The sequence below is a fragment of the Kogia breviceps genome, chromosome 11 (assembly GCF_026419965.1).
Source record: "Kogia breviceps isolate mKogBre1 chromosome 11, mKogBre1 haplotype 1, whole genome shotgun sequence".
In the NCBI taxonomy this organism is placed as follows: Eukaryota; Metazoa; Chordata; class Mammalia; order Artiodactyla; family Physeteridae; genus Kogia; species Kogia breviceps.
The window spans coordinates 73251745-73277305 of record NC_081320.1 but is presented as its reverse complement, the minus strand read 5'-3'; the positions used below and the strand labels follow the sequence as shown (position 1 = coordinate 73277305).

Genomic DNA, 25561 nt, shown 5'->3' with positions numbered 1-25561 from the left:
GGTTTAGAGATATTAAGTAATTTGTCCAAGATCTCATATCAAATGAGCGGAAGGCTTAAGGTGGAAAATGGAACAAATTATAATACCAGAGAATAATAACAATAGAATAATAATAGCGTCCATTATTTATATGCCTTTTGTAGTTGGCCTTGCAGTAAGCCATTTACATGCATTTTCTCACTTTGGCAATTGTGGGTAAAGCTGCTGTCAATACTCGTGTGCAGGTTTTTACGTAGACGTAAGTTTTTGGACTTCCCTGGTAGCTCAGTGGTTAAGAATCCACCTGCCAATGCAGGAGACACAGGTTCGAGCCCTGGTCCAGGAAGATGCCACATGCCGCGGGGCAACTAAGCCGGTGCACCACAACTACTGAAGGCCAAGCACCTAGAGCCTGCAAGCCACAACAAGAGAAAGCCCGCACGCAGCAACAAAGACCCAATGCAGCCAAAAATAAAATATAAATAAATAAATGTATTTTTTAAAAGTTTTCAACTCATTTGGATAAACAGCTAGGCATGTGGTTGCTGATCACGTGGTTAAGAAGACAGTTTGATAAGAAACTGATGAACTGTCTTCCAAAGTGGCTGCACCATTTTGCATTCCTACCAGCAAAGGATATGATTGTCTGACCCAAAGTATTTGAGCACAGCATCTAGCACATCATTGTCTGACCACTACGTTATGCTGTCACAGGGAAAACCCCAAGGAAACCAAGCTTAAGCATAAAAATAATATATATTTTTAATTAAGCAGAAATATCAGCAACAGAAAAAGGGGAAATTATTTGAAGAAATAATGGCCAGAAATGTTCACAATTTGATGAAAAACATTAATCTACACATCTAAAAAGCTCAAGGTAGAGACTTCCCCGGTGGCACAGTGGTTAAGAATCCGCAAGCCAATGCAGGGGACACAGGTTCGAGCCCTGGTCCGGGAAGATCCCACATGCTGTGGATCAATAAGCCTGTGCGCCACAACTGCTGAGCCTGCGCTCTAGAGCCTGCGAGCCACAACTACTGAAGCCTGCGTGCCTAGAGCCCATGCTCCGCAACAAGAGAAGCCACGGCAATGAGAAGCCTGCACACCACAACAAAGAGTAGCCCCTGCTGGCCGCAGCTAGAGAAAGCCTGCATGCAGCAACGAAGACCCAACACAACCATAAATAAATAAATAAATAAATAATTTTTTTAAAAAAAAGCTCAAGGTAAACACAAAGAAATCCTCACCTAAGCACATCCTGGTCAAACCATTAAAAACCAAAAACAAAGAGAAAAGTCTTGAAAGCAGCATGGAGAAAAAGACTCATTATATACAGAGGAACAACGATGAATATCAGATTCCTCATATGAAAGAATACAGGCCAGAAGGAAGTGGGATGACATAGCCAACGTCCTAGATGGAAAAACTGTTAACCAACGATTCTATATCCAGAAAACTATTCTTCAAAAATGAAGGTGAGGGGCTTCCCTGGTGGCGCAGTGGTTGAGAGTCCGCCTGCCGTTGCAGGGGACACGGGTTCGTGCCCGGGTCCTGGAGGATCCCACATGCCGCGGAGTGGCTGGGCCCTTGAGCCATGGCCGCTGAGCCTGCACGTCCGGAGCCTGTGCTCCTCAACGGGAGAGGCCACAACGGTGAGAGGCCTGCGTACGCCAAAAAAAAAAAAATGAAGGTGAAATACATTCCCAGTTAAACAAAGACAGAGAGGATTTATTGCTATCTGATCTTTCTTGCAAGAAATATTAAAAGAAGTCCTTCAGACTGAAAGGAAATGACATCAGATGGTAACTTAAGTCCACATGAATAAATAAAGTGCTCTAGAAAAGCAAATACCTATTTAAAAATAGGTTTATATAAAGGTGTCCACACATCAACTTCTATGGGAAAGTTCATAGCAGCAGTATCTATAAGAGGTTAACAGTGGAAACAATCCAGATGTCCATCAACTGGTGACTGAATAAACAAAATATGGTATATCCATACAATGGAATACTATTCAGCACTAAGAAGGAATGAAGTAACAAGAGGACTCAGAACTGATTTATAAAAGCCTGAAACTGAGCTCCAGCTGTGAAAACAAAACTGATGACTCAAGTTTGGAGTCTACACATATGGGAAAAATAACAAATGATAGAACCGCTGGGTAGCTATAAATCCTTCCAAGTGAAAGTTGCTACCTCTGGGGCTGATCTGCATACGAAGCAAGTAGTAGAAACATCTAGGCTACACCCTGGCCAACCCACATAGGTGATGAGGAAAGGGGACTTTATTAGCACCAAACCCATTGCAACTTAAGATTCAGGGAGAAGTACAAAGCTATGAGTTGGCAGCCTGAGATCAATTTGCAGCTCAATAATAGATTTTGATATATGGCCTTAATAGATTAACTCATTCCAATTATTCAACAAACAGGTAGTGAGGAGCTGCTTCCTCTCAGGCATGGTGTTAGGTGATAGGAATGTAAAGAAAATAAAATTTAGCTGATGATCTTGAGCAGCTTGCTTGTTGACATAAAGTATCTTGTGTGTTTTTTTCCTAGTCTGTAGAACATGGAGAACACAGGATCATCTTCTTTCTCAGAAAGCTGCTTATCAAATGGGGCTAGCTCCTTCACACCATGAGAATTTTTGCTTATTATTCAGTCGCCTGGGCTTGAGCAAATCAGACCTGGAGGGAGTTCTCTGGTGGCCTCGTGGTTAGGATCCCCGGCTTTCACCGCCGTGGCCCAGGTTCAATCCCTGATTGGGGAACTGAGATTCTGCAAGCCACACAGCAAGGCGGAAAAAAAAAAAAAAAATCAGACCTGGAAAGTCAGCTTCTTAGGAGAGCTGCCTTCTCCTTCTGCCTCTGTGGGGGACAACGAAGGAGAGAGTTGGGGGAAGGAAGAGGAGTGGGGAGGGAAAGTTAGGGCCATAGGGCTAGAGGCCTGGCAAGAGCCACAAAGCCCTGACAGTGGACTGACCAGTCCTGCTGTGAAGGAGAAAAGAGGAATAACAAATGGGCACCTAGGGGCTCAGTCCAACATCCTCAGGAATGACACACACACCCCCAGGGTCCTCACTGGCCTCTGTATCCCTGCTGAGAGCAAAATGTGAAGGCTGTGGAAACGATGACTTAATTTTGCTCTGTATTACCATCGTTTACATATCTCTCTCACAATTCTCACAACTTTTCATTCCTTGCCGGCAGACACCATGATTAACATATTTTGTCATCTTGCTTCTCCAGCCTCTGTGCCTAATATTAGCAATAAAAATAATGATTATTCCTATTGAAGCTAACGTCTGCAGCATGCTTACTTGATTCCAAAGACAGTGCTAAGCTTGTCGCGTGCGTTATTTACTTGAATATTCGCAACAATCATTGAATTCGAGAGCTTATTCCAGCCATCTTACACATGAGGGAACAGCCACTTAAAGAGGTTAATTTGCATTGTTCCACACATTTCTACAAACTGGCAGAGACAAGATTTGAACCCAAGATTGGAGAAACCTCTTAACCTAATATTACATGCACTTCGTGTACTTAGTGCTTGAAAGCTGCTACCTCTGGGGCTGATCTGCCTAAGAAGCACGTAAGTAGAAACATCTAGACTACACCCTGGCCAACCCACATGGGCGATGGGGAAAGGGGGCTTTATTAGCACCAAATCCATTGCAACTTAAGATTCTGGGGGAAGTACAAAGCTATGAGTTAGCAGCTTGAGGTCGCTCAATGGTTGGCAAAAATCAGAAGACAATTGATTTTTTTTTTTTTTTTTTTTGCGGTACACAGGCCTCTCACTGTTGTGGCCTGTCCCGTTGCGGAACACAGGCTCCGGACGCGCAGGCTCAGCAGCCATGGCTAGCGGGCCCAGCCGCTCTGCAGCATGTGAGATCTTCCTGGACCGGGGAACGAACCCATATCCCCTGCATCGGCAGGCAGACTCTCAACCACTGCGCCACCAGGGAAGCCCAACAATTGATTTTAATACATAGCCGTGCATCTCACCCCCGGTGCCTTGTCAGGGAGTGACCCCTGAGGTCAGCTCCTTTCTGCCCCGCCTCACCCTTTCCTTGCTCCCTGTTGGACCATCATGTCCAGCAAACACACATGCCTAAGTATCGCCTACTTTGAAAAAATACCTCCCTCTACCATATACTTCCTAACATGTAAACCCTCACATAGCCTCAACCTTTCTGATTCTCCTTGAATATTCCTGAAAAAGCCAGCAACATAAACAGCCCAGCACATTATTTTCAGATCTCAGATGTTTCTGTGGAGCCTTAAAAAGTCCATTGTGCTTATGACCTGCCTGCCTGGGATGCAATCTAGTCTTTAGTTGGGCAGAACAGTTGGCCTGGATATCCTATCATGGCTCAGTTTCTAACAGAGCTCCTGGTCATGTCACTAAGAACTTGGAATTGAGAGAAAACATGATTCTGCATGAACTCCACATATATTTCTTAACATAAGAACAAAGGATCATTTCAGAGTATGGCTCTGAGAGATTACTTTAACCTCCTCATCAACTGAATTGGCCTAATAACATTCAATTTTATTGAATTATGATGATTTATGTTATTATCTGTAGGATCTATGAAAATCAGGCAATAAAAATAAAAAGACCTTAAAAAGTTGGGGGTACTCTGTGAAGGCAAGGTATTACTTAAAAGACATGAGCTTAAGAAATTGAAATGAGTTCTTATATAATGTGGGGTGATTCTTCCTATGGTTTTTACTTATGGTTTCCTCCTGATGTGCTGTAATAGAAACATCACAATTCAAAATTGAATAGTAACCACGCCTAGCTTCCTGGCTACAAGAGACATTCACTGAACTGTGGAACTCAAGTTGTGCCACCCCCTGTGGTGGGCCTGAGAATCAGAAGGAAATGAGAGAGCGAAGCAGAATACAAAGAAGGCTCTTGGGTAATCCTTTGCTTTTCAGAACCAACCTTCCACCTGGAAAAATTACCTGGAAAGTATTGTGAATGGCACATGATTTCTAAATGCCAGAATCAGAGTTGGGGAGAGGGGAGAACACGTTGTAACGTGATCTCGTGACGCTGGCTTGGCCCCAGGAACCAGCCTCTTCAGGAAAGACATCACCAACACCAGTGACAGGATTAAGACTTACTTGAGGGCATGAAACCTCATTAGCTCAGGCTTCATTAACCTGGAATTTATGCCATTAGACTGAGTCTGGTTTGATGTTTATCTTTGATTTGCCAGTCCTTTCATGCAAAATCAAAATTGCAAGGGGAGAGCTCAAGATATAGTCAACCCTTCATATACAATAGGGATATGTCCAGGGGCGTTTGTGAATATGGTGGTAGGACTTTGAATTCCCTCCTTACAAGGCAGTCAATTGGATATGAAAATTTTCAGTGAGCTTCATATTCTTAATGATTCTCCATAGGCATTTACAAACCTGCCTAAAGATCCGTCTTTGTCAAACTACTTCTTTCTCTTTTTACTGCCATCGCCAAAAGTTGCTGGTTTTTCTGGGGCCATTTTCTACAGACTTAAAAAAAAGAAAAAAATCAGTCCTTAAGAATTACAGGGTCTCTGAAATCAAGTAGAAAACATTAATGCTACTTTGGATTCACACCCATACTCTGGCTTTATTATCCACGGAATTCAAATCTGTGCCTCCGTAAGATCGGATGGATCCCAAGTCACTAACTCCATGCTTGTCAAATCTGCAAATGTCAAGGCACTGTTGTAGCTCAAAGCAGTGCTTCTTAATCCCAGTTCTTTATCTTAATTCATTGTGAGACTGAAAGTCATTTGTTACCAAAAATAAAGAGCCAACAATTACAAATAAAGTCCCTTAAAAATAAATGAGAGTGATTGAGTTAAGGTTATCCCATGAATTGAGATACGCTTTTTTTCAGTGAGAGAAAAAACCGTGCCTTCCAAATACAATTGCCAAAGACCCACAGCCTGTCTTACCTAAGACCAAACATTCAACGACAAGTGGCCACTATGACGTATCATTAACCGTTGGGTATTTCAGTACAGTTAGCTTAAATGTCCTGGGAAGTTTGGGAGGTTTCACAGGAATGTCAAACACGTGCACGTTGTCTATCAGAGCAGGAGCGAGCTTCAGCAATGCTGCTAAAGAAAGAGTACAAGCTATTTCCAAGGACTCCAAGAAATGCCGTTCACATACCCACAGACACTGGAAATATTAAACTAAAAGTCAATCTCATCTAGTCCCTAAGATGGTACCCCAGTAGCATGTTATTGAGTGTCCATACACATACTCCCCTGCTCTTCCTGGATTATCGCCACCCGCAAGCACATCATATTCATTCATCCAACTGATAGCTACTGAGCAGCTATGAGATGCCAGCGCTGCACTGTGCACGGGGTTCCAGCAGGAACAAGGCAGATGGCCACGCCCTTCCGTACCTCAGTGCCTTGTCCAGGATCTTCTCATCCCCTCTCCCCAGTTCTGTGTGTCTCTGGTCAACCCCTAAGCACCCGCCTAGGCCCAGCTCACATGGTACCTCTTCTGTGGAGCCTTTCGTGATCCTCATCTCCCCATGTTCTCTAGAACAATCAGGTATGTCCTAATCTTTATTCCCATGGTGCTTGACACATATGTCTGTTACTGCATCCGTCATTCTGTGTTAGGGGAGTTGAGTATTTCTCCTCAAAGAGAAAATGAATACCTCTGAATCAGGAAATGTGTTGGTTTTTATAACACTTTTATTTTTTAACAGTCCAAACAGTTTTATTTTTTAACAGTCTAATGGTGCTTAACAATGTTTAAGAAACATAAATCAGTTGCTGAATGAATAATGATTTGGCTGACCTGAATGTACGTGAAATTATACTTGATTTACTGTGCTCTGCATTTAAGAACTCTTCAAAAACACATTTCAGAGTATCTCCTGTGACTATGTAAGAGGATGAATTTGTTTATTTGATTGTTGCATTTTCTTAGGCTATGCATAAGAATTGTGAGACTATGGCACACCCTCAAACAGTATAAAATTACAGAGACCCAATGGTTCAGGAAGGAGAAAATAAGTCAGCAAAGACTTCAGCTTCTGAAGCCACATTCTGTTTTTCAATTTTGTTTTAGTGATGTTATTACACTGGGTGGGTCTGAATGTTGCCTGAAATTAACTGCTGTGTTCTCTAGTCTATGAGAAAACGCCTCCATTTTTCAAACAATCAGGAATAATTCCTTTGTGAAAAATGCCTCTGACCTGTTTCTGCTTCCTAAAGGCCTCACTTTAGGGTTTTGGTTTTGTGGGTTTGCGTCCCTCTGTGAGGCAGCATCAGCCTGCCAGGGCCCTGGCACAGGCCAGGAGGACTCAAGGCAGAGGTGGAAGGGACATGGGGAAGGGCTTTGTCAACCACGGGTGCTGGAGAAGCATGAGGAGATTATTGTCATTAGTCAGTGCCTTGAGAAGCTGAGGGTATAGACCAGGGTTAGCAAACTTTTCTTGTAAAGGGCCAGATAGTAAATATTTTCCATTTTGCCGGCTATGTGGTCTCTGTCACAACTGCTCAGCTCTGCCACTGTAACAGGAAAGCCCCATAGACATTAAGTAAATAAATAAATGTGGTTGTGCTTCTACATAACTTTATTTCTGGATACTGAAATTTGAATATCATAAAATGTTCATGTATCACAAAATATCAGTCTTCTGATTTTTGCCAACCATTAAAAAAAAATGTAGAAACCATTCACAGCTCACATAGCTGCACAAAAACAGGCAGTCGGCCAGATTTGGCCCATGGGCCATAGTTTGCTGATCTCTGCTGTGAACCATGGAAGAGTCATCTACCAAGATGACCAGTGGCCAACAGAACCCACTGAGACGATCTGAACAGCATCAGAACAAACGCTAAAAAGATACCGAACTTGTACTGGTGGCATGGAAAGCCACACTAGCTCTCAGCAATTTAATGTCTTTCTATGAAAATGTGCTCCTCATGTGTGTTGTTTCTTCGACCTGAGTTTATTTTCCACTGAGAGTACTGGGTTCTCCAACTATGGGTGAAGGTCAGGTGAATATGAGTCAGCCCCTATGGGCTCAGGGGAAGGGATACATGAGCCCAGGTGGAGAATCTCAGGTGTCTGAAATTCATATTCAATCATTCATCATCCCTTCATATAACTCTTTAGGTGAAGATGTCAAGCTTTGTCCTACAAGGATAAGCAGCATTAGGAGAAGATTCTCTTTGGATTGGAATTTCCAGACAGAAGGGAAGGATTAGAGAAGCAACCATCAAAATTTTGGTAGCCCCACCAGCTTTTCTCAGCTCTGCACGAGCAGAGGATGTCAGGACCAGAAGACTGTATTTCTGCAGATGTGGGGACCAGTTGTCCCAAAGTGAAGGTGAGTGAGAAGTAAAAGCAGAACTCCAAAGCCATGGAATCATAGCCCTTAATCTCCTTGTTTGGAGTTAACTTTTCCACCAGAATATTACTTGGCACAGGTTCTCTCCTTTAGCTATCTTGAGGTGTTGAGTGTGTTGTGCTTCAGAACTGAGGTTATAGGCACTTTTCTGTTTCAGACTCACCTCCTCCAAGAAGCTTTCCTTGATTTTCTCCCTTGAACTGGAAAATACAAATCTCTCCCTCCTGTGAATTTCTGCAGCACTTTATCCGTCTCTTCTCAAGGCTCTTGATATGTATCTTCATATTATATTTACCTTCAGACTCACTTGCTGAAGGAAGCAAGGTTTCTGAATCTCCCCTGCACAGCTATCACGGTGCCTTACTCAGTGTAGTTACTAAATATTGAGAAAAAGTAAAAATCCATTAAGTTGACAAATTGATGCATCTATAGCAGTGCTGTCCAATAGAACTTTCTGCTCTGATGAAAGTGTTTTTCCTCTGCACTGTCCACAACAGTAGCCACGAACCACATGCGGCTACTGAGCTCCAGAAATACGTCTGGTGTAAGTGACGAACTGAACTTTTAATTTTATTTAATCTTACTTAATTTAAAGTTAAATTGCCACACGTGACTAATGGCTACCATATTGGGTAGCCCAGGTCTATAGGACAATAAGTAATTTCTTTTTGTGAGTGGATTATTTAGGCAGTGATCACAACATATGAATTTAAAATATAGTGCAAATCATTCGTTGGGGCTGTTGGGTAGGAAATGCAACAGGATGATTGGATATTCCACTTGCCAAGCAACATAAAGATGCCCACCCCTGCCGCATTGACACCCTGGGGAGTGGGATCTCGCGAAGAGAGACAGTAAACCATGAACCATGAATGAAATTAAAAGATTAATTTTATGTTATATTAACAGGAGATAAGTCCTATGAAAAAGAAAAACAGAAGAAGTAGAGCAACGTAAGGGAGTTGAGGGCGCCTGGGGAAGGGGCCAGGCTGGGTATTAAACAGAGAGTTCCAGACAGGCTTTATTAAGATGAAACCTGAGCTCTAACTACAGGGAGGTGATGGGAAGTTTGGGCAAAGAAAGTGAAAACGATACTGAACTCTGCAGAGCCAAACAGCAAGTCTATATCGTGAACTGAACTGCCTGACACGCTGTCACAAAAAAAAAAAATGAGGCTGGTGGGGCAATGAGGAAGGAGAACAGTTTTTTGTTGGTGGTGGTTTATATTAACCAAGCTTCCACAGCAGTTTCCAGAACCATCTCTCGAAGTTAGGAATTAAAACTAAGTAGCAGACAGGCTCACCCTGCTTTTTACTGCAGTAAGTTTCTGGAAACCACATTGGAAAATACGACAGTGAAAATTCAGCCTTATTCTCTCACCTCTTTATCCAGCCTGTGTTTCCCCACTTTCTCCTTCAATGTCAATGCCAAGTGCTAGGAAAGCAGAGTGCCAACTGGATCTGCTTGGGGGCTGTGGGAACTGCAGAGGCTTAAATCGAAAGGGTGATTGCTGGGAAGGGCAGTGGAAGACCCAAGGTGCCTACTGAAGGCGAGCAGCAGTGAAATGTGAACGGGGGGGCGGGGGGACCACGACAAAGAGTAGCCCCCGCTCGCCACAACTAGGGAAAGCCCGCGCGCAGCAGCAAAGACCCAGCGCAGCCAAAAGTAAATAAAATTTTTTTTAAAAAGCATGTATACAAAACCATCATACACATTTCGTTGGAACGCATACAAAACAAAGTACACATTAGGCAGTATTGAGATGGAGAGGGCAAGAAACAAAAGTAGGCAAAGAGTAATAAAAGCAGAATTAAAAATCTTTTAGAGAAGCTGGAAGATTTTACAGGCTGGTGGAGCGACTCGGAACCCCTGACCGGCAGGGCTCTCAGGGGCTGTTAGGTGTGTGCTGGAATATTGCGTAATTCGTGTAACAGTGTGTTGTTTATTTAACATAATATATTTAGTTAGTTAGCTTATGTAGCCTTTCTATCACCTAAAGGGATCTCAAGTGGTCCGAAACCAGTTCCAGTAGCTCCAGTCACACTGTTTTCAAAGGTAGGCTTCCCGTCAACACACCTGTCTCATTCATGCCTTGATTTTGCGCACTGTCTCTCTCTGGCCAGAGAGTATCCTATTTAATCCTATTCAAGGTCTCCGAGAGCAGGAAAGGTTCTGATTAGTCACATGAGCCAATATCCAGTGTAATGCACTCCTCCACTCCTACCAGAGAGAGTTCTCACGTCAGGCACCTGGTCCAACCTATGGATGGCCTTCAGGCAAAAATTCCTGGCTCACAGATTATGGGAGAGAGGTTTTAACGTTTTAAAACAAAGCATGACACACACCCCCTTCTTTTTTTCTTGCTTGAGGATGCTTCTCTCAGAAGGAAGGAGTAGTGTGAGTCTTCCTGGTACTCCACACTGTCATTGTAGCACGTGGCCGAGACAAAGCAGGGGCACTGCTGGTGAAACTCCAGGGATCACAGGGATTGAAAAACAGACGGACTAGCCTGTACACCCAAGCATGGGCAGGCTGGTAGGTGACAAGCTCTCTAGTCCAAAGACAGCAGGCTTTGGAGTCAGTTCATCTCCAGAGAACATCCAGACACTGACCCTTTGCAACGTAGAATTTTGGCCCGTGACATTACTGCCTCCCTCACACGACTGTTGTGTGATGACACATTCATGTGCTTAGCAGGGTGATGAAACATGGTATTCGTTTAAAACATATCTGAGTTTCATTTCTTCCCCTCACACTTGGCCCCTGTTGAAAAGTGTTACTGAAGACCACATAGCCTGTGTGTGAGTGAATAAAGGAGCTACAAACAAAGCTGTTGTTTACCCATAGCTTGCCCGTACCTGTTTAAACTAGATTATTTTCCTCCAATCTTTCCCATTAAAAATAATTGCTTCCAAATATATTTCAGTATATTAATTTCTTTTCTTTCTCCTCTCTTCTCTGAGAATTATAACTAATGGATCAAAACTTGAGAGCAGAGAGTATGTGAGTCACTAAACCAAAATAAGGGCAAGTTAACAGCCAAAACTTCTGTAGCACTTGTGCAGGAAAACGGACTGATTTTGAGGTTATAGAAACAATCTCTATGAGTTTGTAACACTCACGCCTGTTTTATGTCCAAAGCTGCATTCATTCCCCACCCTGCATTCTAGTCTTATATTCTACCAGATTGATGGGTGGAATTCAACTCTGCTTGACATTTTTGCAAACACCTGACCCCAATTACAATTTTGTTAAAAAATATTTTTCCTACGAAAATATTTATTTCACTCATCCTGAACCCTTTATGACCATTTCCAAGTTAGTACATCTGGAAAATAAGTGAGTATTCTCTTAAACCAATTCCTAACTATACCTTTCGGCTTCCAACATGATGTCCTCCAGTCAAAGGATCAATGACACTGTGTGCAATTATACTTTACAATTACTTTTCCTGATTTCACAATAATGGGAGCTAAACTCTGGAAGAAATAAGGGGGAGCCCCAAATTACGGCACGGCCCTGCCATCTGTGAGGGTGGGGCAGTGAAAGCTTGGGAGTGCCAGCAGGGTCTCTGGGAAGTCAAGTCTTTTACCAGGTTAAAGATGTCAGCAGCTAAATATTTCCACATAGTATATTAAAGAATACTCTCATCCATTCTATTTTATTGGACATTAATGGCACTTATTAATTAAGACACACGTCCCTTACAAAATGAATAAATGTTTACCAACCAAATTAAAAACAAAAGCTTTCCTGTCAAAAGAAAAAAAAACGAATGAATGAAATACTCAAAGAAAAGGACTGGTGTGCTGCTGAGGGGGGAAAAAAATATGTCCTGCATTTTTTAGATGAAGCAGAAATATAAGGTCAGAATCTTAAAATATCAATCTATTTAATCTCTCAAAATTAGAAATTATTGCCACTTTGCCAGGTGTTTGCCATTGAAGTTTAACTTCTGAGTTGGTTCTTATATACTCAAAACTGCTACCACTTATACGTGGAATCTAAAAAATAAAACAAGTGAATGTATATAACAAAACAGAAACAGACTCACAGATATAGAGAACAAACTAGTGGTTACCAGTGGGGAGAAGGAAGGGGCGAAGGGCAAAATAGGTGTTGGGGATTAAGAGGTACAAACTACTATGTATAAAATAAATAAGCTACAAGGATATATTGTACAACACAGGGAAAATAGCTATTATTTTGTAATAACTTTAAATGGAGTATAATCTATAAAAATATTGAATCTATGTACTATGCTGTACACCTAAAACTAATATAATATTGTAAGTCAACTGTATTTCAATTTTAAAAAATAAGGAGAGATCAAGAATTTGGTAGGAGACTGGATGTTGAAAGGCTATTTAAAAGAAAAAGACAAGCTGCCTAAAATGTAGAATGGCCAAAGAAAATATTTACAATGCAAAATTTTAAGTCAAGCACTTATAAATAGTAGTTGAAAGAAATAAATACATTAGACTGTATTTGCTATAACATAAAGTAAAACTTCCTAACAAGATTATGAAAGTGATTTTTATTATTTTGGTAATGGTGTCCTATTACAGGTAATTACAGGTATAGAATTTTTAAAATTTGGTATATCAAACAGTAAAAGCTACATATGAATGCTGTGTCCCCCAAATCTATTTCGGTTACAAACTATGTATTACAGTTGCTATGTACAGATGGAAAGCATACATGATAAAATACAAAAACAAGAAAAGGTTAAATAAGAAGTTATCCTTGAATTATAAACATCTACTAAAGTATACCTTTGTATGACACAGTTGTGTCATAGCTAAAAAACATACAAATTAATACATAATGCTGTGCAGCTATTTGATCTAATATAGATGTGATATGAAAATATTAAGGCCATAATAGCATTTCACAGGTAAAGGCTAAGTTCTGAGACATGAAAGCTTTTAGATAATCCACAAAACAAACCTGAGACATATTCCTCTTGTTTTGGAAAAAAAGCAGTTTCCTTACAAAGTCAAAGCTTTAATATATAAATGAAGCATTTAATAAACAATATACTTTAACTATTGTAATAACCTGGATTAGATGTTCTGACTAAAATGGTGACCAGCAAATACATTCTTTCTCTGGCAGAAATAATATTAGATTTTGTGATCAAGCTAGTAACCTGATTACGGTAGCCCCCAAATTTGGTTATTTTTATTTGTTTGGTTTTGGTTTTGCTTTCCTTCCTTTAACTGGGTTACAAACATATTAAATAAACCAAGAAATCTCCCACCTTACTTTCTTCTACCTCAGCCCACTGCCGAAAGTGCCAGAAGAACCGAGCCTACGGACATAAAAACCGGCTACAGAACATCTGGACCCGGTTGACTTAAGCAGGCATCCAGATTGGTACATGATTACTTTTGCTGCCACACATCTCTCAGAGTAAGCAGGCTAGGGTAGCCCCAAATTACTGTCTCAGCCCTGCAGGGGGTGGGGTGCAGGGAAGGGTGGATAACAATGTTTTTGAATAGCCAGTACCCCCCAAATTGAAATGTATTGGGTAAGCCTAATTTCCACAGTTGACTTTAGTGCCTTTAAAAATACTGGCACGGTGTTTTCATATTCAAGAGGTACAGCTGTGGGATTTTATTAATTAAAATTATATAAAATTTTTATTAATAAAAATTCCAAATTATAAAATAGAGTTGCTATGTTATAGATTTTTAAAAATCTATTTGGGATTCAACACTGGCACGTGGAACATCTTTCTTCTAAATACTCATACTTCAAACTAATTAATTTTGAAGGAGTAGGAGAATGTCTAACCATCTTCCTTCCTTTTCTTTTTTTTTCCCACTCCTTTCTCTTACCAGACCCCACAACCATCATACACGTCTCCCTTTATAATTTTGATAAAAAGTTTCCTCAAAGCTTAATGGAATGTAACAAGCAGTAAGCTTTTAGGACACTGCACAACTTCTTTTGGACGTTTGCGAGCAAAAAACTTAAAACTCCAAACTTCACTTTGTACACAGTCAATCTTCCATCACTTTTTAAAAAGGTTTTCAGGTTATTTACATACACTGAACATATATATTTTGTTCAAGCTTTATGTTTTCACAGTTACCAAAGTGACTACTCGCTGGGTTGGCCATCTTAAATAGCACAACTGATCTGACTGGCTCCACTGAAATGCAATGCAATCCTCCAAACAACCTCCTAAGACTGATTCTGACTTTCCAAAACACAAACACCAATGCTATTTTTTGAAAAACCATTTAAAAGAGAAACTAGGTCCATTATAATGGGAATTTTCCCCCTTGTTACTTAATAAAGAACTTCCAGATAATTCATTGCTTTTTTTCATTATTCCCCAGGCAGACACAGCTTCGATCTCTCTGCCTTCCACAGGCTAATGGTCAGATTTCCAGTAACTTCCTAGAACTCAATAATCAGAATGGCTTTAAAATAAAATTAAAATTTAAGCACGTCAAGAGTTTGGAATTAAAACATATTAACTAGATCAATTTCAAAAAAAAAGATTCTGTATTGTGAATATAATTTTAATAAGCATGCTGTAAAGTGATAAGGAACACATCTTGCAGATCTAATTTTGAGATTTTTCATTCAAATTTTGGATGAGAGAAGAGACTTTGCTTCAACTTGGTTTCCATGATGTCAAAAACAGTTGATTTAATCAAGTTCATACCATGTATTTGAACCAAAATTGGTTAAATTACTCGTACTTTTCTATTTGCTATGACGTTATAAGAGACACCTTTCAACGCTTTCTTGACCAAAATAATTAAAACTAACTGTTTAATAATAAAATAACTAATACATATTGCTTCTGAAAAATTATGTAATATATGTACCCATATTGAACACCACTTGGTGACTTTTTAACCTATGAGATTTACTGAAGTCAGTGCATTACAATCATACAACTTAAAGCTTAGCTAAGCTGGTAAATTTTTTTTCTCATGATTGAAATTCTGTACTTTGGCAACCAGGAGCGGTATGACTTCAGCTTGGAATTTTTTACAATTTAACAATTTACACTTTAAAATTCATGAAATCACTGAAACCCACAAAATCAACTGCTATTAATTTCTTTCCAAGCAAATAACATTATGACTCATCCAGAAAAGTAACAGGCAGCACATCAGTTGGCAAAAAGATAAATCCGTCCATAGATATGAGAGCCTAAACTAAGCTATTTTATTGAAAAGGTGAGAAGGGAATTTCTGGTCTTTACTTTTTCCCTTATCACCCCAAATCACTTGTCTTACACTGAAATTATTTGCCTTTGCATATTCAACAATATTTCCTGAAACTTTGCTTAATACGGTTTTCTATGGAGCAGACTTCAGCACACAGAACATCAATCTTGGATCCCACCAGACAAGGCATGGTTACTAAAATGCCTCTTTATTAGGTAGTTCTGTATATATGCACATGTGTGTTTTAACTCCAAAGAATGCTCCCTCAAGAAATTATTATTACCAACATTCAATATATGTATAAAAAGTCTTTGGGTCCTTTAATTCTTTGACTCAAAATATCTCCTGGAGCTCCTACACAGCCCACTGCTCATGAGGTGCCGTTCTGAGGACATGTGTGCAAAGCACATCATCTGCGGGTCAGTTGGTTTATGCTCAATTTAGAGGCTGATTGAGAAAGTGGCACAGAGGAGCTAGGAAGAAAAAAACCAAAACCTTAATTTTACTCTCCATCCCCCAAGACTTGTGTACTTATAAAATTTCTGCTTGCCTCTGGCTTCTCACTGGCAGTCTTCCTCAGCTTGTAACTTTTGGACAGCACTATCAAGGAGCTCCATGGACTCTCTGAGAGTGACATTGATTTTAAGTGACTTGGGTTTAATGGTCAGGCCGTAATTAAAATCCATTTTCGAAGGCTCGTCTGGATTGGCCCTGAAATTGCACTCATGAGCCAGGATGGAGATGAAGAGAAACAGCTGCATCTTGGAAAGCTCTTCGCCGATGCACCGCCGTTTGCCCACTGAAAAAATCATCACACTGCTGGCCAGGTCCTTGTTGATGAAGCCATCCTTGTCCAAGAATCGGGCTGGATCAAAGTCTTCTGGGTTAGACCATTTCACTGGGTCATGATTCACGGACCACTGGTTAACAAAAACCACCGTGTCCTTGGGGATGTGGTAGCCCAAGACAGAAGCGTTGGCCGTGGTGGCGTGAGGAATGGTGACGGGCACAAAGCTGGAGAAGCGCATGGCTTCATAAAGGAAGGCCATGACGTAGGGCAGGTGGGGCTGGTCGTCCAGGCAGGGCAGCCGGTCCCTACCCACCACTTGATCCAGTTCTGCCTGTACCCGAGCCTGCACTTCCGGATACCTGTTTGGTTTTTAATGCAGAGAGAGTAAATAAGTCAGGAACACTAATTCTTCTTTCATCTAGAAAGCCCATTACAATTTATTTGAATACCACTCTTCTTTACACTGGCTATCTGAATCAGAAACTCAACTAAGATTTCCAGCAAAAATAAATAAATAAATAAATCTAAAATGGTTTCCTAATCTTTCACTGCATTACAAGATGGAGCTTAACAGTTATATTTCCTGTAATAAGTCTCCCATGGCTCAAGCTCTCTTTCCCATCGTAAGTCAAAAAAAGGTCTAAGTTTTCTCAGCCTGAAAAAGTACAACAATGGATAAGGTCGACTTCTCCATTGGGCACAGCAGGAACAGTGCCTAGGACCCACAGTACTTTTGAGGGATTCATGAAAATTCATTTCTTTTAAAATCAGAAGAAAATAAACTTTTAGGTCAATGAAAATGTTTCAATATATAATTTTAATATATTAATAATCTTTATACCAATGTAGTCATAAAAGTTAATTTAAAAAATTTTTATTGAGTAAGATGTCTACAAAGGCAAAAGCACCGGGGTCCACAAAAATTAAAATGTAACCCTCAAAGTGAGTTCTTCTTTTCTCCTCATCTCCCTAGACAATTCCAGCAGACACACTGTTCTCATTTTATACAAAGATAATTGGTATCCCGAGAGAAAAAGCTGCATATCTTCTAAATTTAAAAGCAAATCCCCAATGTTCACGAGATTACGGTACAGATTGTAATACTTATTCACTGTTGCCAATAAAACTAGTACAATCCTTTTGGAAAACAAAGCAAGATCTATAAGGGTAACTCCTCCCCACCCTTTTCAAACACAGTGATCTAGAAATGTATTTTCAGGAAATAACTTAGCAGGTACAAAAACATAACCACAATAGCTGAAATTTTAAAAATGCAATCAACATTAAAACACAAGAAATGATTGTATATAACAATCCGTTACTATGGCAAAATGTTATGTAGCCATAAAAAATTACTAAAATCAAGTTTAAGAGACAGGGAAATGTCCACTACAGTGAGTGGAAATGTCAGAATTCAAAAAATTTGTAAAAAATTCTTGCAAATCTGAAAAAAAAGTTAAGCACACCTGTGGTGAAATTATGGGTGATTTTAAAAATTGCTTCTTTAGCTTCATACTTCAGGGGTCTGCAAACTTTTTCATAAAGGGCCAGATAGTATATATTTTAGGATTTGTGGATCAAACCCTCTGCCTCCCAACTATCAAACTCTGCCTTGTGCTGTAGTGTGAAAGCGGCCATAGACCATACGTGAATAAATGGGCATAGCTGTATTTCCATAAGACTTACATACAAAAACAGGTAATGTAACTTGTCAACCCCTGTCATATTTTTTCACTAAAAAGAAGAAAAAAGGACTCATTAGCTATACCGAATTGAAAGTGATCCCAAAATTGTTTTACTTCTTTTTGCTGCCCAATTGGAGTACCTGGAGAACGATTTACAATTCGGTTTCTAGTGAAAAAAAAGAAAAGAAAAAAAAGAAAGTCTGTTTCAAAAGATAACATGTTTATCTGGGGATGCAAAGGACTTATTGATCCCATTCTGTAATTCTCTTCTTCCTGACCTGTTATTATTGACTTCTCTTTATTCGATTTCTGCCCCTCCCCCATATGTGTTTTCCATGATATTAATACTGAAAAGTGATTTTAAATATAACCAAAAAAAGAAAGAAAGAAAAAGAAGGATTTGTGAAAAGCAGTTGTACAGTACATAAGGAAATACAGGATTCTAATGCAGTGGATTCTAACGGCAAAAGTTGTTTTTACCTTCCAGTTTCTAGGGGTCCAGCAAATTCAGCTTCTCCTATCGCTTACCTGTGCGCCAAGAAATTGCACGACCAGGATTTCTGGTCTCTCAGGGCAATCAGGAGTTGCCTTGAATGAGACATTTGCCCCTGGGGTAAGGTTGGCAGATAAAATACAGGCTGCCCAATTAGATGTGAATTTCAGATAAACAAAGGCTAATCTTTTAATATAACTATGTCCTATATAAAATTTATTTTTTATTTGCTCAATCTGGGGATACTGGGGACCTGTTTAATTCGTGCGTGTACAAATTTAGCAGAGGTCCGCGACTGGGGTCCAACTAACCGAGCCGAACCCAAGGATCCTAGAGGGCTGCAGGTGCCTCCCGGATACCCAGTTTGCCTTTCTAGATGCCGCTCTGCGTTCGGTAAAGTTACTGCTTCTCCCATTCTTTACACTGACACTTCTAGCGCGGCGGTTTTAGAAACCCAGCACAATCCGCTGGTTTCTGGCCGCTTTCCTAAAGTTTCGGATTAGCCGTCCGTGAGGCCCGACCGCCAATCTCTACCTTTGCCGAGGTACAAAGCCCTGACGAGCGGTTGGCTTTTGGCTCCAGGGCCGGGCGGCTTCCGATCCGCGCTGCAGACTGGCCGAGCCGATTAGGCTGCTGTGTTTAACTTTTTTTTTTTTTTTTTTTTACTGCGCTGCCCTTTCCTTTGGAACCGTTCCAAATTTGCTTCTCCTGTGCCTGTGCGGGAGATCGGGGATGATGAGCGCGCACTTAAAAAAAAAATCTTGCTTTTCCAAGGGGTTTCACACAAATTCGTCCCCACTCGGAGCGGGTAGCGACAAGATCAGAGATGCGGAGCCATCCGGTCGCCGCTGGGTGGGGCGGCAGTGCGCGCCCATCTCGGCCAGCACCGTGCTTCCTGAGTCGCGCTTTCCGGACGCGGTCTCAGATTTGGGAGGTTGGGACCTTGAGCGAATCCCCAAACCCTCCCTGCGCGCTAGTCGCGACCTCAGCATATTCTAATTCCACTCTGCCTTTTACAGAGGAGGGGAGGAAGGCCATCCCAAGCCTCCTGGAGGCTTTACCTGGTGAAGAGGACGAGCAGCCACTGCAGCGCGGTAGAGAGAGTATCCTGGCTGGCGCCGAAGATGTCTGTGACGGTGGCCGGCACGTACTCTGCGTCCAGCCGCGCGCCGCCTTCGCCAGAGTCCGCGGCAGCTTCCTTTCCCGCCGAGAGGATGAAGGCGTCCATCATGTCGCGGGGGGCGGCCCCGGGCCGAAGGCTTTCACGGTGCCTCAGGAACTTGTCTAGGACGAAGCTGCTGAAGTTGCGATTGAGCGTCTCGAATTCACGGAAGGCAGTGCGCACGGGGTTGGGGAAGCGCTGCAGCCAGGGCAGCACGTCCACCAGGCTGCCCGCGCCCACCGTGCGCCCGAACTCCTCGTTGTGGCTGAGCAGCTCTCGGAACTCGGCGTCGTCGTGGCTGTAGCGGCAGCCGAAGCACACGGCGCTCATGACGTTGGCCACGGCCACCACGGTCAGCGGCCGCGGGTCGAGAAAGGCGCCTCCCGCGCTGCCGCGCACCAGCAGCTCCACCAACTCCCGCGCCTCGCCCAGCACGTGGCCCTCGAGCAGCCGGCGGCCGCGCGGCTGGCGCGTGGAGAAGGCTCGCATCGTGCTGTGCGCCGCGCGCCGCTGCGCCTTCCAGGTCTCCGAATACTGGCCGAAAGCCAGGCTGCGGCCACCAGACACCACGCGGAAAGAGGCGAAGGGCGGCCGGTCGGCGAACACGGCGCCCTGCTGCACCAGGGCCTGGCGAATGGCGCGCTCGCCGTTCAGCACCACCACCCGGCAGCTGCCCAGACGGATCTGGAAGACGTCGCCGTAGCGCCGCGCCAGGCGTGCGAACGAGACGTGAGGCGCCGGGCCCATTGACGCCGCATTTCCGATCAGCGGCCAAGCGAAGGGACCCGGGGGCGCGGACCCCGGCTGCCGCCGCCGCTGCCTCAACAGCCACTGGCCCACGTGCACCGCGGCCAGCACCGAGAGCAGCAACAGGAGCGTGGCCTGCTGGGCCGACAGAGGGATATTAGGCGGCAGATGATCGTCCGGGCTGAGGCTGGTGGCCATGCTGGGGAGAGAAGGGCGAAGGCGTGACACTCAGGTAGGCAGAGAAAGGAGCGGGCGCCCTACGCCCCTACCCCCGGCCTCGGGCTACCGTTCACTGGTGGGTAGGGAGGGGGTCGTGCGTAGATCAGGTCAGGGCTAGCTCACTGGAGCAGCCGCTGAAGACGCCTCTTGCCATCCCAAACCCATTCCCCAAAAGCGAAGGGAAGGGTCGTGTTTCTACCTCTCTGTGACCCAGACTCCCCCCGACCCCGCCCCAGCCTCGTAACGGTTCCTGCAATTCAAGGGCAACACGGCGGGCATCAAGGCTGTGGCGCTCAGTTCCCTCTAAGTGCCTACCACCCCGGCCCCTGAGCCCCCCGTCACCCTTGATCTGCGAGAACCCATCACAAGAGGCCGCAGGAAGGCGGCTCCGCCGACAGACTGACCTGCAAGGCGGCGCGGTTTCCAGCAGCGCCAGACGGCCGGCTCCGAGGACTGATTGGGGCCTTTGTGGGATTCCAGACCGCAACCTAAGTGTCTCCAGGAAGTCGGAGGCCCGCCCTGGACACCTGTTGCCAGGTCTGGGAACTTTAGCTCCCACTCTGGAGTCTCTAGGAGTCGTCAGAGCCAGAGGAGCTTGGATTTGGATGGGGGCGGAGAAAGGTGTCTTCTTTGCAGAGCCCCGCTGCACCTGGGCCTCGGCAAAGTCAGGGTTTTCTCAGTGCGTGGGGATTGAGACTGCGGGTCGATGAATAGAGTCAATTCCCAGCCCCCACGCCCCCCGCACGGCTGTGACAACTGGCGTCGCACAGGCGTGGCCCGTTTGCACAGTCACTCGGGAGAGTCAAACCGCGCCATCCCGCTTCTCTCTTTTTTAAGGTCTGTGTGGGGGAGGAGGCAGCGGGACCTGACGGGGGCGGGGCTTTCGGGGGGCGGGGCGCGCCGGGACAGTCCAAGCCTCTCGGACTTCAGCTTGGGTCGCCGCGCGCGCGGGTGGTCACGCGAGGCGGCCCCGGAGCGCCCCGACGGCCTTGGCGCAGTAGCTGGCGGCTTTCCTGGAAGCAGCGGTGTGAACTTTTCGTTTGCCCAAAAACCACTCTTCCTCGCAGTCACCCCCGATCGAGGCCGCACAGTTTCCCCGGGACACAACCTGAGCACCTCCCTGCGCTCTCGGTGGGAGCGCCTCCACGCCCCGAGCGTAAGACCTCCCTTCCCTCTCGGTGGCTTGAGCGTCCTTCCCCGAGAGAAAACCGCTCGAGATCCTTGGGCGCCAGAACCGGGAAAGGAAACCTGTCGGTTTGGAAAAGAATGTTCGATTGTGGTAGCAGTTTGCCTTACTGCATCCCGAATTGTTTTATCTTTATTTTAACGTTCTCGCAAGCAAATCGGCCGGTCATGTCAGGCCCTTTGGCGAGCAAAGTTCTGCTTCCACCTTGCGCGGCGAGATCGAGAATCCCTGAAGGACGCCGCTCCCCCGCCCCGGGGCCCAGAGTGTCCATGTCACACAAAGGCCAGCCAGCGCTGGCGCACCGCAGCTGGCCCCGAGGTTTCCCGCGTAGAAACTCCTCCAGGTGGCGCCGCCCACTGGCGAGCGCGGGGCAACGCTGGCCGCGTCGGAGGCCCTGGCGCCCGGCCCGGGAGCCAAGCTGGGACGAACACTGGAGAGAGGAGGGGAGGGAGGGCGCTCTGAAGATTCCTGGAGGGAGGAGGCGGGGAGGGGGGGGGAGTAGAAGAGGAGGAGACCAATCTCCGCGCGCCTGCGAACTTTATTGGGTTGAAAAATCTCTCCTGCTGTCGCCTCCCCCTTGCGTGCGGAGCTGTGCCTTGCGTGCGCCGCTTCTGGAAAGTCGGCTCCACTCATATCCCTCGGCGCTTCTCACGGCACCTGACACGCCGAGGCAGCGGCGGGGTTGGCGGCCGAGGGCGGGGCGCGGACCGCCACCACCCTCCGCGGCGCACGCACAGCCGCGCCCGCCCGGGTCGCCACCCGAAGGCCGGATCTGGGCGGGTGGCGGCCGGATCTGGGCTCGCGTTGCTCTCGAGTGGGGACTCTCTTGTCAAAGGGGAAGCCCAAGGCGCTTGGGCCGCGGTAGCTTCCCCGGCCGCGGCGCCCTTTCCAGTCGGCGAGTACAAAGTATTTTAAAGACTCTGGAGAGAAATGGTCTTTTCTCCAAGGCTGGGGAAAGGACGGGCCCGGAGAAAGGGTGGGATGTATAGTAGTTACCCAGGTAGGAAGTGTACTTCCGAGCCTCCGGGGTTATCAAGTGTAAGTAAAGAAGTTGGGCGTTTACCACGTGACAGCCCTGTGCTTTATGAGCTTTACCGGCGCTGCGAATCTCTATTGTTTCCCGTTTACAGTTGAGGAAACGGGTTCAGAGAGATTATATGACTTACCCAAGATCACACGCACTATAGTAATACATTTACAATCAAATGATATAATCTTAAATGATTTATCTTTCCACGTAAATGATTGAAATGCTTGCATGGGCAAAGTGGGGCGGTTTTCTACCCTCCCACCCTCCCTCCTGCTAGCTAGTAAGAAGTGGAGCTAGAATTTGAACGTTCACCACGAAGTCACACTCCAGATCGATCATACAAGTTTACATGGAAGGAAATCCTCAGATAAAAGGCACAAATGGCTTCCTTCCTACCCGCCTTAAAATAAAAAAAATCAGCTGGGCAGATTTTTAAAATAGTTTTTGGGGTGTTTTGTTTCGTTTTACAGAATTGAGGATTCTGAGGATCCTAAAGAAATAGTATGCTAACATTCTGCAGGTAAATTGGTTTTGAATGAGGGAGGCTTGCAGCCTGTGCTTCATAGCTAATGACGTCGGAATAACTGGTTAAATTTTAAAGAAAAATAAAGGGACGTCTTAAGAGTCTGACTTATTGAAAGGTTGAAACCAACATTAAAATATCTTATCTGATAAGAAAATGACTTTTTGTAAAATTCTCCATTCAGTAGCTTTTGAGAGGTTCTCTGGAAATGATTTTACACTTCATGATGGGGTACTCAGTTCCGTAAGGAAGTTAGTTTTTGAGCAACTGAGTAAATAAGCATTGGTTTCCCAGGGCTGTGCTGGCATATATATCCTTTGAAATGAATTTTGTAGCAACCTTACAATATCTAGCTTTAGTATGACCTTTGTCTAATCATTCAAGATTGCCGCAATGTACCAGTCTCTTACTAGACTTTAGTAGACAAGAACTGTGTAGGGCTAATGCCAATTTTGAGCTATCGACATTCCTGAAAGCTTTTATCACAGTATCTCTACCAGAATCAGACGGATGGAGGTGCTTTTAAACCAAGTAATTTCTATCTTAAAAAGTACAAACAAAGCTGTTCCTAAGATCTCCTGTTTAATTCCTGAATAATGTCATATAGTTTTTAGTAAACTAGATACATACCTTCCTGCCACAGCAAATAGTTCAAGCAAACCCTCCTCCAAGCCATAATGCCTTGGGCTCAGCTCTTGTAGGAGGAAGGACATGCCTTCAAAAGACAGAGGAACCAGTTGGGCAAATGCTGTCAGAAAGATAGACCTTATCAATTATGACAAGCCGAAGCCAAAATGACTGGCTATGGTAATGCCGGGCCTCAGGTTCTCCCAGGCTTTGTGGTATATAGACTTCTGTTAGAGGGTCCATCTGGTACCTGATGAAAATGCAGGGTAAATCCAAAGCGGCCTGTGGGTACCCCTGATCCAGTTCATGGTAGAGCCCTCACTCTAGTGAAAATCCACACCAGGCTTTTAAGGTATCTCAGTTCCTCAACCAAAGCCAATGGCTAAGGCCTAGGGATCTCCTTTCAGTCAACAGCACACAATATGGGGATTTTGCCTTCCCAAAACTCAAATTTGAATTGTTTGGTACAAGTAACTTTCAAAAGAACAGCTAAGCTAGAGAGAGAGTTCAAAGCAGAGGTTTAAAATACCTTGTATTGTATTGAGTCCATAGAACAGAAATCCAGCTGAAGCTTGTTTAAGCAGGACAGAAATGCACTGGCTCATGTGCAGGGAAGGATAATGGTGGCACCTCACAGGATGGAAGGACCTGGGGCTGCTTGCCCCACTGTCTAGTATGCTGGTCTCTGCTTGGGCTTCATTCCAGATAACTCTCTTCATGTAGCGGGAAAGCTGGCTGTGGGCAGCCTCAAATTAACTACCCCAAGAGAAAGAGAATATGTCTCTTTCAAGGTCATGACCCAGGCCCCTGGAAGAACTCTGTTGTGCCAGGTTAGCATCAGGCCACCCTTGTGGCCAAAGGGCTAGTTCTGTTTTCAGAAAAGGAGAGATGGGGGTGGGGGGAACATGCTAGGAAACCAAAGATAAGAGTACCCTCAGTCCTCATGCACCCCACTTCTGTCCATTAGTCCCTTTTGGGTTGAAGAATAACCCCAAATAATAACAACAATAGGGCTTCCCTGGTGGCACAGTGGTTGAGAGTCCGCCTGCCAATGCAGGGGACACGGGTTCGTGCCCCGGTCCGGGAGGATCCCACATGCCGCAGAGTGGCTGGGCCTGTGAGCCATGGCCGCTGAGCCTGCGCGTCCGGAGCCTGTGCTCCGCAACGGGAGAGGCCACAACAGTGAGAGGCCCATGTACCGCAAAATAAATAAATAAAATAATAATAATAATAATAATAATAAATTAGCATGTGAGACAGGTACCTTGTACCTGGAACCAATAGCCAAGAAAGCTCAGCCGTATGGGTTTTCTTCATGGGATTTCTCTCTAGCATAACCCCTGTGTCGATTTTATGGCTAAGCAATGTGCTCGACAGTGGAGTAGAAGCAGCAATCTCTGGCAAGTCTGACATGTGGGATGGGCAAGAATCAGAAATCAGACACATGCTAGTAGGCAGAGAAACAGGAATAAGGAGACACACCAAGTGGCTGCAATGACTAAGAACATGGCAGAGGGGAGAGCTGTAGGATACTGCACAGC

The 25561-nt window shown here is 44.4% G+C and overlaps 1 protein-coding gene across 1 annotated transcript; it reads right to left on the bottom strand.

Moving 5' to 3' along the window:
• Window positions 1–12884: 12884 nt before the first annotated feature.
• CYP1B1 (cytochrome P450 family 1 subfamily B member 1) lies at window positions 12885–22193 on the bottom strand. The gene is made up of 3 exons (XM_059078823.2): window positions 21059–22193; window positions 19588–20634; window positions 12885–16707 (listed from the first exon to the last, which is right to left on the bottom strand). The coding sequence occupies exons 2-3, from the start codon at window positions 20631–20633 to the stop codon at window positions 16119–16121; spliced, it is 1635 nt and encodes a 544-aa protein (XP_058934806.1). The 5' UTR covers window position 20634; window positions 21059–22193; the 3' UTR covers window positions 12885–16118.
• Window positions 22194–25561: the final 3368 nt, after the last annotated feature.